General features: G+C 46.8%; 4 protein-coding genes across 4 annotated transcripts; 2 read left to right on the top strand and 2 right to left on the bottom strand.

Annotated features, from left to right (window-relative positions):
- Positions 1-487: 487 nt before the first annotated feature.
- PEX2_013250 (uncharacterized protein) lies at positions 488-2,293 on the top strand (the record flags this gene model as incomplete). Its single annotated transcript, XM_016738602.1, has 2 exons — positions 488-679; positions 785-2,293. The coding sequence occupies 2 exons, from the start codon at positions 488-490 to the stop codon at positions 2,291-2,293; spliced, it is 1,701 nt and encodes a 566-aa protein (XP_016602756.1).
- A 595-nt stretch (positions 2,294-2,888) lies between these two features.
- Positions 2,889-4,357, bottom strand: PEX2_013260 (Cytochrome P450; the record flags this gene model as incomplete). Its single annotated transcript, XM_016738603.1, has 3 exons — positions 2,889-3,605; positions 3,660-4,226; positions 4,280-4,357. The coding sequence occupies 3 exons, from the start codon at positions 4,355-4,357 to the stop codon at positions 2,889-2,891; spliced, it is 1,362 nt and encodes a 453-aa protein (XP_016602757.1).
- A 1,277-nt stretch (positions 4,358-5,634) lies between these two features.
- Positions 5,635-7,028, bottom strand: PEX2_013270 (Glycoside hydrolase, superfamily; the record flags this gene model as incomplete). The annotated part of the gene is made up of 7 exons (XM_016738604.1): positions 5,635-5,683; positions 5,874-6,089; positions 6,141-6,209; positions 6,509-6,616; positions 6,665-6,740; positions 6,789-6,896; positions 6,953-7,028. The coding sequence occupies 7 exons, from the start codon at positions 7,026-7,028 to the stop codon at positions 5,635-5,637; spliced, it is 702 nt and encodes a 233-aa protein (XP_016602758.1).
- Positions 7,029-9,875: 2,847 nt separating this feature from the next.
- On the top strand, positions 9,876-11,069 carry PEX2_013280 (uncharacterized protein; the record flags this gene model as incomplete). Its single annotated transcript, XM_016738605.1, has 2 exons — positions 9,876-10,048; positions 10,109-11,069. 2 exons carry the CDS (start codon positions 9,876-9,878, stop codon positions 11,067-11,069), a joined length of 1,134 nt encoding a protein of 377 aa, XP_016602759.1.
- Positions 11,070-11,748: the final 679 nt, after the last annotated feature.

Genomic DNA, 11,748 nt, shown 5'->3' on the forward strand with positions numbered 1-11,748 from the left:
TCGATATGTCAAATCTTATCTAGGAGGCATTCCCCAGATGTCAATGCCTTGCGTTTTGCTACGCCGTTAGCTTCCATGAATGTGACTGCTCATGAAGACAGACTAGCGAATAGTGAATTGGTAGAAATCTCGAAATCCTGAGAATCATTCCCTGAGAATTATTCATCCCAATCCCGCCTCTATCTTCGGCTCTCGGCACTTTTGGGGGGGGTGGGGTCTCGGTACTCGGGACAAGCTACGGCACTACCTTTATAACTAAGTAAACAAGAGATGCTTTAGGAGCTCGGTAATAAATCATGTGTAAGCTCGGAGCTCCCTATATAACTCTCTCGTGCTTTGTGGTGTCTTCTTTATTTATCTACCAGGTGACTTCCCGTTTCGCGCTCGCAACAATTTTCTCTCCTGTGCTCCATTATACCATTCCAACAAACCAAATTTTCGGTTGTTTAGCTCAACTTGCAAGTAAAAGAACACAATTTCGACAGCCATGACAACATTTCCAGTCTCGGGAATCCTGGTGGAGGCCGAGGCATTCGATAACTTCGGTGGCTGGGTTCTGGACTCCCAATTCGAGACACAGATGGGCTCACCCTATCTGTTGGCGCATGGCAACGGTAAACCCGTTGAAGATGCCACGACTGTAATCTCTATCGAGGAGGATGGGGACTATAATGTCTGGGTTCGCGCTAAGGACTGGGTTCCTGGTCATCACCCGGGGCGGTTTACACTTGCAATTAACGGGAAGACAATGAGTACTGAATTCGGAGCAAATGACCAAGATTAGAATTGGCAACTGGGAGGCAGGGTTAACCTATGCTCTGGCAAGACTGAGCTGATACTGCACGACTTGACTGGGTTTTGCGGGCGTTGCGACGCGATATTCCTCGGTCGAGATGATACCCCTCCGCCCAATGAGGTGAATGAAGACACACGCGCATGGCGACGAAGCCTTCGTGGACTGCCTGACGAGCCTGACGAGCTAAGTGCTTTTGATGTTGTTGTGGTTGGAGGTGGAGTCACAGGTGCCGCAGCAGCGTTGACGGCGGCCAGGCTAGGAGAACGCGTGGCCCTCGTCCAGGACCGACCCGTACTTGGTGGAAATGCGAGCGTGGAGATCGGACTCAGCCCTCGCGGAGTGACTGGGCCTCTTATAGACGAAATCTCGCAGCGAACCCCGGAAGGTGACTTGGTTGCCATCCAGCTGCTTCGTGCTGAACCGAATGCAACAGTCTTTCTGGAGTCTACCGTCTACAACACGGTCACTACAGACTCCAATATTGTCTCAATTGATGCCCGTGATGCTCGAAGTGGCCGAGAGATCCGTTTCTCGGCGCCGGTATTCATCGACTGCTCAGGAAAGTGTATCTTGGGATTGCACTCAGGCGCAGAGACACTGTTTGGTCAAGAATCGCAGACAGAATATGGAGAGAGTCTCGCACCAGCACATGGCGACAACATGGATCATGGAAACACAACCTTCTTCCGCACCCGGATGGCGGAGTCGGCAGTTCACTTCCCACCTGTTCCATGGGCTATTGAGGTGGCAAAAGACTTCTCTGATCTACGCGGCCAACTGAGGACCCCGGGTCGTGAAAACGGACCTGGCCCCAATGTTGTGCCTGCCGGATACGTCCCCGATCCCACGATTAAGCATCGTATGAAGGGGCCTCTCACCCACTTCTGGGAGTATGGTCAATGGCTCGATCCATACACCCAAGCTGAGCACATTAGAGACCATCTGCTCTGTGCAATCTACGGCACTTTCTCCAATGTCAAGACAATGGAGCCTGAGACCTACGCCAACCTCGAGTTCGACTGGGTCGCATTTGTGCCCGCGCAGGGCGAGTTCCGAAGATATAAAGGTGACTACATCCTTACCGAGACGGATATCCGCACCCACAAGGAGTTCCCGGACGCCGTGGCAAATAACGGTGGAGCATTTTGTCTACACTACCCAGGTGATAAGAAGTACGATTTCCGTCTGAAGGCTTGGGAATGGGATGAAAGAGATGGGAAAACTTACGACATTCCATTCCGCACCCTTTATTCCACGAACGTCTCCAACCTTATGATGGCCGGTAAACATATGAGTGCTACTCACGTCGCGGGCTCAAACACCAAATTCATGGGCAACTGTGGACAACATGCTATCGCGACTGCAGCTGCTGCTCACTTGTGCCACAAGTACGACACATCGCCTCGAGGAATCTACGAAAACCACATTACGGAGCTACAGAGCATCGTCGTATCTATCACTGGACCGGATGCCCCTGTTGCACCAAGCCGGTTGTGAGTTCTAGGGAAGGACAATGGACAATGTACAATGGGCGTAGGAAACCTACTTGAGTGTGTTTTAAAAAAAGATATATACACTGAATAAATGCTTAGGAATCAATGCTGCAAGCCCTTTCATGCAACTTCAATAAATCAATTTTACAGTGATATCAGGAAGCCCCCATAAAGCCCGCAGCACTTGGCAGAATGTGGAAACACAAGCCTGGCGCGGAGGAGATAAAACAAATAATCTCGTTGATTAATGTCCCTGTGATCTTTAAGGTAAAGCAGATTGCTTTATCTAAAGATCAAAGTTGATGACCCCTTACTGATTGCATCGAGAAGTATTATCCGCATGTCTAAACCCCGACAAACCTTAGTAGCCTAGCTTCTACCAACATAGCCTTTATCCGGATTTCATATTAAACCTTTTTAGAATGTTCATTACAGATAACTTAAAATGGGTAGAGATTAGAGGTTATATGGATTTCTGCTGATCTGATAGAGAATATTATATCATGGAGTCATGTCATTGAGCTTCTCTAATAAATTGAATTATTACCACAAGCCCTTGCTGTGCTTGCATATGATCGTCGACATGTCGGATTTCTAACTCACAATCCAGGGCCTTCTAACGGTGAGCTCAAAAGACGCAAATAACACTGTTTAGGTTGGTGGGTTAAGTTGTCCTCCGCTTGGTATGAGCTGAGATTCTCTGGTGCAATTTTCAACTCAAAGTTCCACAAAAGAAGCACCAGAACGATCTTCAGCTCGAGGTACGCCATTCGCCTTCCAAAGCACCCTCTTGGCCCAAGACCAAAGGTAAGAAGTGGTCCCGATGTAGAGTCAAAAGACTCCTTACCATTTTCGTTGGTAATCCACCGTTCAGGTATGAACAGGTTTGAATCCGCTGGATCCCACGAACCAATGGATCCCTTCGCCTCCTGGCAGGTCTTGCTGCGACGCTCTTCGGGAATTTCGCTTATTGGAGGCTCAATGAAGTCAGGACCGTTTCCCAAGAGGAACACATTCGTGCCTTTAGGGATGTGATGTCCGAGAATAACAGTATCAACCATGGCCGTGCGAGTTACCAGCGGTACTGTTATGGATTTCCTGATAATCTCCTGTTGCGTAGCGTCAAGATATGGAATATGAGCCTTGGAGATCTCCTCTGCCGTTGGTTTTCGGCATTCTGCAATCGCTGCGGGGAAACCGCTACGAAGTGCTTCACGAAGCTTCTTCTGTATCTTTTGGTGATCCGAGAGAAACTTGAGACCCCATGTTATGGCCGTGGAGGTCGTATCGTAGCCGGCAATCAGCAGGCCAAAAAGCTATACCTTCAATTAGCGATACATTCCAGAGCCAAGTAACAAGTGTGATATCACCTCGTCGAAGATTGTTCTCGTATTGTAGGCGGGTTCTCGATTCTCTTTCTCTGCAGTAGCAAGCTCACGACGCAGGATATCATCTATGGCACATCTCGCAAACTGCTCCTCTTTTGCTCCTATAGACAATCTGGTCTTAGCCTTCTCAAGCTCAGTGGTAATCATCGTCTCCTTGGCTGCTCTTGCCCTACGCATGTTGGGCAGCAAACTCACGAGCCAAAATGTCAGTTTTGGTATTGGTGATATAGCAAGAAATTTTAAGCTCTCTGTGAGTGTGAGAATAGCTTTGGGGGCGCCTGATATAGGGGCATCAGGAAAAACAGCGGGCTCATCTATGCTACTAGGTGATGTGATGTTGATGCTTGCTGTGCTAGCAATGAGCTGTCGTTGAGCATTAATGACGCTGTCCTTGGGGTCGAGAGAAAATATAACAGCAAAAATGACATCTAACGCCGCTTTGTTTATATCACCCGAGGCGGAAAAGGGATGGCCATTTGCCAAGCGAGCTTTTTTTGCCCAAAGATTGACGAGCGAGGTAAAAGCCTCATAGATACGGGGCGCCGAAACCTACTATAATCAGCACTCTATTACTATCTTAATCAGAACAGAGAAACACAAACTTCGTCCAAGAAGGCCGGGGTCATCAAATCTTGGATCAACCTCCGATGCGCCTTAAATTGAGGGTTTGTCGTCTTCATTGAAATATGATGATCAGGTATCAAGCCTGTGAACATGTTTCCCACATGGTCACTCCGGTCAAACTCCTTGGTCCTGCGTAGTAGGATATCATGGCTCTCTCTGGACTCAGCGAGGATGACCCATGGTTTTGTGAGAGGGTTTGCAAAGATTTGAACGATAGGCGAGTTCAGCCTTTTGGCTTGTAAGGGTAGCCAAGACAACTTCTCTCCAGTCGTTTGTGCGTGTTCTATCAATGCAGGTAGATCCCCCAACACATTATTTTTCGCTTCATGGTTATACGGAATACCCGGGATTGGACGAGGTAAAATACACCTGTATCCCAGGGAGAGGGCAGTTAAGAAAGCCCCCAAAACGAGACTAGCAAGCAAAAAAGCCATTATATCGAATGAAGAAGGAATAAAGGTTGAAATCTAATCTATGTTTAACGAGAAATAGAAGGATGTTGAAGATATTTAAACCTCTGAATATGGCACCAAATCTTATCTAACAACGAACACGAACATGTGGGCACATCTTCCGTGTATCAAGTTTGCATAAACAGTGTTTATTGAAATTCAGTGCGTTATAAAGTGGGGTTCTGTGCATAATCTCTTTCGAAATATAGCATAGTCGATAGGTTACTATTCACTCCCATGTCATGGCTGAGAACTCGTGTGCCGGGGCGCCAGGGCCCCGGGGGTCAAGTCTAGTGGAGGGGTTGGATGCCTGAGGCCACACAATAGCAGATTGCAAAAAAAAAACGTATTACGAGAATACAATTTGCTGAGTTCTCTCTACCCAAACTAAAAAAAAACTCCGATGCAGCCCGGATAGAAAATTTGCATAGTATATCGGGCTTACATCGAGGCAAGTGACCTACCTATTCATACTCTTAGATATCTGTGAATCTATTTCGGGGTATGGTTGTAACATCACTTTTCATCCACGAGGTTAAATGTTCGGTTTTATTGTTGGTTTATCAAATATCAACACTTGCCATAAGCAACTTGGCATTGCAACTTGATATAACTTTCTCATGGAATATCACTACGAAGTACTCCATAGTATAGTCAAGGTTGGGTTCACGAATCATAGGCCATCTATTCCGCGGGTTCGGGTCAAATCCGGTCCAATCACACGCTTTTGGTTCCGCGTATACTGTACGGGTTAAAGTATCCACAAATAAACTATTCTAGTTAGCAACATGATAATGCTGCGGATCCATTGTCACTGCCCTTTTTCAGTTTCTAACTCATGCCAACCAATGAAGGCTCTCTGATGCCTGGTACTCCGTATTTCAGCTCGAGTTCACCCCATCGGGCGGATCTAGCTGGGGCTCCTCTAATCTTGGTACGAGTCAAGGATATGTCCTATTTCCTGTTGTTTTCGACACGAGTGGGGTTTTTTTATATTCAAAATAGCACATGAAGCATCCCTTTAGTTTCGCATCTAGGTACGAGATCCACAAATAGTTAGCTTGGTTGCCAGGTGCAAGCTTTGACCGAGGGGCATGCTACATATAGACACGAAACATACAATGATGCGCCTCCCATTTCCACATCGGTGCCAGCTGGCAGAACCTCCAAAGTTACTGCGTCTGAGTCGATAGGGTTGCCCTGACACATTTTAAAATATGTGCAGACCCGGTCGGTGGCACCCGCGTCGCTGGTGACCCAGTACTTGTGGCCCCACTCGCCGCGGAGGATTTCGGTTAGGGTATAGGCATCTGAGACTGAAGGCATTCCATCATAGCTGTATAGAATTAGTGAGAGAGCGTAGCTAGAAAGGTAAAATAGGACGTACGAGTGATAAGCTGACATGATGCTCCATGCTCCTGCGTCCACAATCGGACGTTTGAAGGCCGGCATCCATCTATCAATCAAGCGGAGATCAGCTCCAATCTCCACGGGAGGGGAAGATAGTATTACGTTGTGTGCAACCCCCTTTCACCTCCATGGACCGGACCAGTATTCAGACCTTGTTCAGGATCACTGTAACCGATGAAGTGCTTGACAGTTGCCTAAACATTCCGGCTTTGGAAGGCCAACAACAATTGCGTATGAGAGTTCCCCGGAGAGATATGGATCTTCAGTGAAACCTTCCTTCACCTGTGTATCATTATCTTTATCAACACGTAATTGAACCCCTCATTTTTGAGAAAAGTTACCTACCCTTCCATATCACAATTCCCGGGCGAGGTCAGAGACTGGCGTAAATATCTGGCTGACACCAATAGCCGCAGCTTCCTGAGCAACAACGTGAGCCATTTTCTCGACGAGCTGCTATGAGGTTAGCAGAGGAACTCTCCAGGGTGATGGTGAATGTACTTCAGGATCCCAAGCACAAGCGTATCCAATCGGAGAGTTGAAGATCGTAGCATTGACCAGCAGAAATCCGTGAATACTTGAGTCGGTTTTAGCTTATTTTATAAATATTTGCGTCATGACGGACCTTCAGATTGAACGATAGCCGGAATCCCAAGTCGAGTCTTATTGACGAGGTAGTCTTGAGCTCTTTGAATGTTTTTGCTGATCCATGACCCAGGTGTCGGGTAGCCAACTATGAAGCAAAAGTTGGTCAGTGTTGACTACAATACTGGGAGCACGACTACCTACCGTAGAAACTTCCAGCTTTGAGAGCCATATTCTCAATGAGGCCGCTCTCATTGAACGCTCCAGTGGTTGAGTTCATCCAGTTTGCAATATCACCATTTTATTGTTGAGTAAGTGCCATGTTCTCCGGTTGCAAGCATGCAGAAGAACTGTGTATATCTCTGCGATATCGAACCCTGGATTAATTGAGCCGTCTTCTCTTCGATGGTCATCCGGGAGAGAAGATCAGACACTCTCTCCTCCACTGGAAGGGACGCATCCTTGTAGTTCACCGGCTGAGGTGAGGCCGCTGCAGCTGCAGCTGCCAGGACTAAAACAGCAAAAGAAAAGAAAACCACCATAATAACGAGGATACAGCACAACGGTGAAGGATTGGATGTTTCAACTCGAAAATAAGCTGTTCATGCAATTGACTCGCTCAGGACTTTATGGATATATAATACACTGTCCTCATGCTGCCTATAATATATACGAGGTTGAGCTCTCCACTCCCAAGACCATACATCCATTCACCATTGGTTAGTAAAAGGATGCGAGGATCAAATACTGAACAGCCTGAAATTTCTTGAAATATACAAGGCGGTTAAATTGGATAAATTGCCAGTGGGACCTTGTAGATCAAAGGCCATTCTCCACTTTCTAGGCTCCCGTTGTGGAGACGGTAATTAAGCCACCTTGAAACTTAACCACGGCTCGGTGTCTCGGAAATTCCAAGGTGGTTTGTTACATACACAGTACCTAAGTATTTACCGAAGCGCCGAGTTGATACTTAACCTAAACCGGACAAGCCACGTATAGACTTTTGGTTTAGTGTAGATGTGGTTGGCGTTCCAGGCTGCTCCGGGAGAATGCGGAGTGAAGAGATGGTCCCCACCGGGTCTGACAGAACCGGAGTCTGCATGCCATAGAAAATGCCATTCCATGGAGCCCTCTCACCACGAGGACTCCGAAAAATTGTCCAGAAGTCATTGTTGCTCCGGTAGACTTACAATTAGGCAGAGTAAGCGCACCTAGTATGAATACTTCGAAGCAAGGGAAAAGGAATATGAGACGAAAGAGATCTACGAACGATGTAAACTTGTAGCTGGTCGGCTCAATCCTACGATCTTCATACAGTCCTCACTGTGTATTCATAATTAGAGCCTTACCCCAAATATTTGTTGCAGCTGAAATATTTAGGGGTAGGCCCTTGGTTTGTGTCGAATAGGTTGGAAACCGGGCATTGGGGACCTCCAAATTGTGATTCCAAATAAAAGGGCAAATTGGGATTAGTCCGATTATCTAGTGAAATTTGTGTTCGAGTCATTTTAGTTAGAGTTATGCATATTCATTGATCATACCATACCTTACTATACACCTAGATTTCTCTCACTATCTACTACAGGCAAACATGATCTGTCCTCTCGGTTGCCTAGGAAATCAGCCACCTAACAAAGTTTTGACTATTGACCGTTGCTTGCTTCTGAGACATCGAACCCCATATTCATCATTCAGACTTTGCCCTTCTGTCATCTGGTGAAGAGACAAGCGTCAGGCGATATAACCAACGAGAAAATCTCATACTGGGCTTATCAACAGCCCAAGTGACAAAATTCGCCAGCCCAAACGTCAAAGGTATTAGGATGATCTGCGGAACCAAAAAGGCTGTTTCCATACCCAGTGGTCCCCAGCTTGGCAGAGAGAATACTTCCACTAAGGGTTCTAAACAGCTATGTAACACCGGACCCCTCTCAGTCCAACCTACTGCTGCGTAGAGCGTGTCAGCAAAGACACACATCACGGGCCCATGCACCAAGTATAGACTGTACGAGATGCTGCCCAAGTACTGGCTGAAAGGTCTCTCAAAGAAACGAATCAGCCATGGGATACGCTTGATTGAGATGATGAGAAGCGCGGCCGCTGGGAGAAGGTAGTGCCATTTCGGGTCGTAGGCCAGATCCATTGAAGGTGCAAGAAATGAGAGAATAAACCATCCTGGATTGTCCCTGATACATGCGGCATTGGCACAGTGTGGGATACCACCGAGATACATGCTGAAGAGGATGACAACGAGGGCAAGAGTGGGAGCACTGGAGCATGGAAATAATGGGGCTTGTCGCGTGTCTAGCCATTGCTCCACCTCCTGAAGCAGCATTCCCGCCATGAAAAAGGACAAGTACCATCCATCACGAACAGTGTACATGAAATATGCAATCAGCATGCACTGGCAGCTAATTCGAGCCCTTCGGGATGATTGGGAAAGTGCAAGAAGCGTGGTGTTGTTGGAAGGTCACGTGACCGCCACTGTTTGCTCCCAGTACTTTAGTCTTAGCATGTAGATAGTTTCTCTCTCTCTCCACGCATTAAGAGATTTCCAGTTACATCTACATCTTCATCGTAGATCTCTAGTATCTCTAACAGGTTATGAGCCTCGTGTTTTCGAGTCCTCTACATTACTGTACAGACTCGAAACCCTGGTTTTCCTCCTATTGGTGTACTGCGTCGCACCACCCCACTGTGGAACCTCTGTGGTCTCGTTTTGACCCCACAAATCAGAGTTTTCATCACCCAATCGGACGAGATTAACACCTTGTCCACTAGGATCTTCATCTATTGCAGGTAGATCCTACCTCGTCGCCGTCGAATCACGTCGCCGACAACCCTCGACAACCCGAAAATCGGACCGTCGAACCCCACATTCCACTTGCTACCCGCTGTAGCAAGCCAATCATACCTCTTTGACAAGCACATCGGTGCGGAAGAAGACGTCATAGAGCCCTCATACCATCTGAAGGACTTCGCCATCAACAGCCACGAGATTAACATCTCGTCGGCCGTCCCAAAACTGAAGGGACAATCCAACTACAGAGACTAGGAAACCGCTCTCTACATAGCTCTTGCAGCTAACAACCGTTACTACACATACATGATTTCCAATAGAATCCCAATGCCAAAGATCCCCGAGTATCAGGACTCCAATCCTGATGCTGTTCGCGCTCTTCTCGTCGAGGAAGCTCAGGACCTTACCGGTGATCACACAACTACAATTGTTATCTCTGTTTCTACTATTCGTGAACGCGTGAAGGAGATTATTGATGCAAACGTTGTACTCCGAGAGCAGTATAACGAGGACTATACAAACTAGGATCTGTGCAATTCGAGAGCGAATCTCCTACTTAGGGGTACCCTCTCTCCTAAACCCTTTTCTCTTATTGCTCAGAGCACTAATATACGAGAGACATTTAAGAAACTGCGTGCGACATACGCTGCCTTATCCCACCAACATTCATATGCTCGCTACAGCAAGTGGATAGATCTTCGCTTTAAGAATAGATCTGCTAGCGAGTTTATACGCAAGTTCCAGAAAGCTCTTCGTAATCTTACAACTTCTAATGGCAAATTAAACTCGGGATATATACTATGCCAGTTTAAGAGAGCTATCTCTGAGAACCCCAAGTATAGTGCTTTTCTCCAGAACCTAAGGGTCGATGAGAGCGATATCAATCTTATAGACAAAGTCTACGCCGAGTTCCTCGAAGTAGATATCCATATTAGGTCCATAAATCCTTCATACAATGCAAACTCGACTACTATTCAAACCTCATCGTCGTCCCACAATAACAAGAAGAAGGACACGAAGAAAGGAGGCAACAATAAGCAATCTAATTCCAATAACAACAAGGACAAATCCTCGAAGAAGAAGACCGACTTCGTCAGAGAGGAGAACGTCATCCTTTACAGGCATCATAGGACTCTTAGAAACCACTATTCCAATAAGTGTCCCTTACTGAAGAACTCGGCGAATGCCACTACAATTCAACAACCTCAGCAGCAACAATCCCCTTTTCAGCAGGTTACAGTCCCTCAACCAGGCCAAATCATAGGTCAGGTTAACAACCAAGGCCGGATCCTTTCTCTGCCGCAACAACAGCCTCGTCCAAGGGCTAATACAGTCTTTGCGCCAGCATCCTACCCCACCGCACCGCAGCAAGGCCCTCCCTCAGGGGATCCCCTAGTACGGTATAACAACCTCTTTACAAATACGCTCTTTACCGGTATCCAGGCAGATGCCGTTCATAGCTCTCATATTATATCGAAAGAAGGCCTCATGGCCAACGACAACAACGATGTTACACGCTAGATGATCGATTCTGGTACCAGCACACATATAACCCCCCACAGATCTGTCTTTGTCAACTTTAGACGATGTGTATTGCCTGTTTCGACAGCCACTAGGGACGTCTTTTACACTGAGGGGTATAGGGATATAATCCTACACTTACTGGATCAAGATTCGTCAGGACAAATAGCCCCTCTCACTCTCCAAAAAGTATGGCTTACGCCAGATCTTCGCTCCAGCTTAATCTCTATATCTGCTCTCGACAAGGTAGACATTAGCACATAGACAAAGAACGGCATAATAACATTTAAACATCAAGATCTCTACGGCCCAAAGTCTACCATTAGTTTTGCTACCTATAAAGGAGAGCATTACTAGTTGAACTGCGCTGGTATCGACAAGGTTGATCATATACTTGATTGTAACCTTGTCACTAGCTCTCCAAACTCTGTCTTTGCTACACAAAGTGGAATCACACCCATCTCCATCGATCTGGCACATCGTCGGGCTTATCACGCCGGCGAGGAGCGTATACGAAAGATAGAGACATTTGCTAACAGCGTCAAGCTAAAGAAAGGCGCCGGCGTCACCTTTCCCTATATTCCTTACATTAAGGGTAAGGGCCACGCTTTACCTTTTAGCAAAGAACGATCTATTAGATCAAAGCCTAGCGAGTACATTCATCTAGACGTCTAAGGAC

This window comes from Penicillium expansum (genome assembly GCF_000769745.1).
Source record: "Penicillium expansum strain MD-8 chromosome Unknown contig42, whole genome shotgun sequence".
NCBI lineage: Eukaryota > Fungi > Ascomycota > Eurotiomycetes > Eurotiales > Aspergillaceae > Penicillium > Penicillium expansum.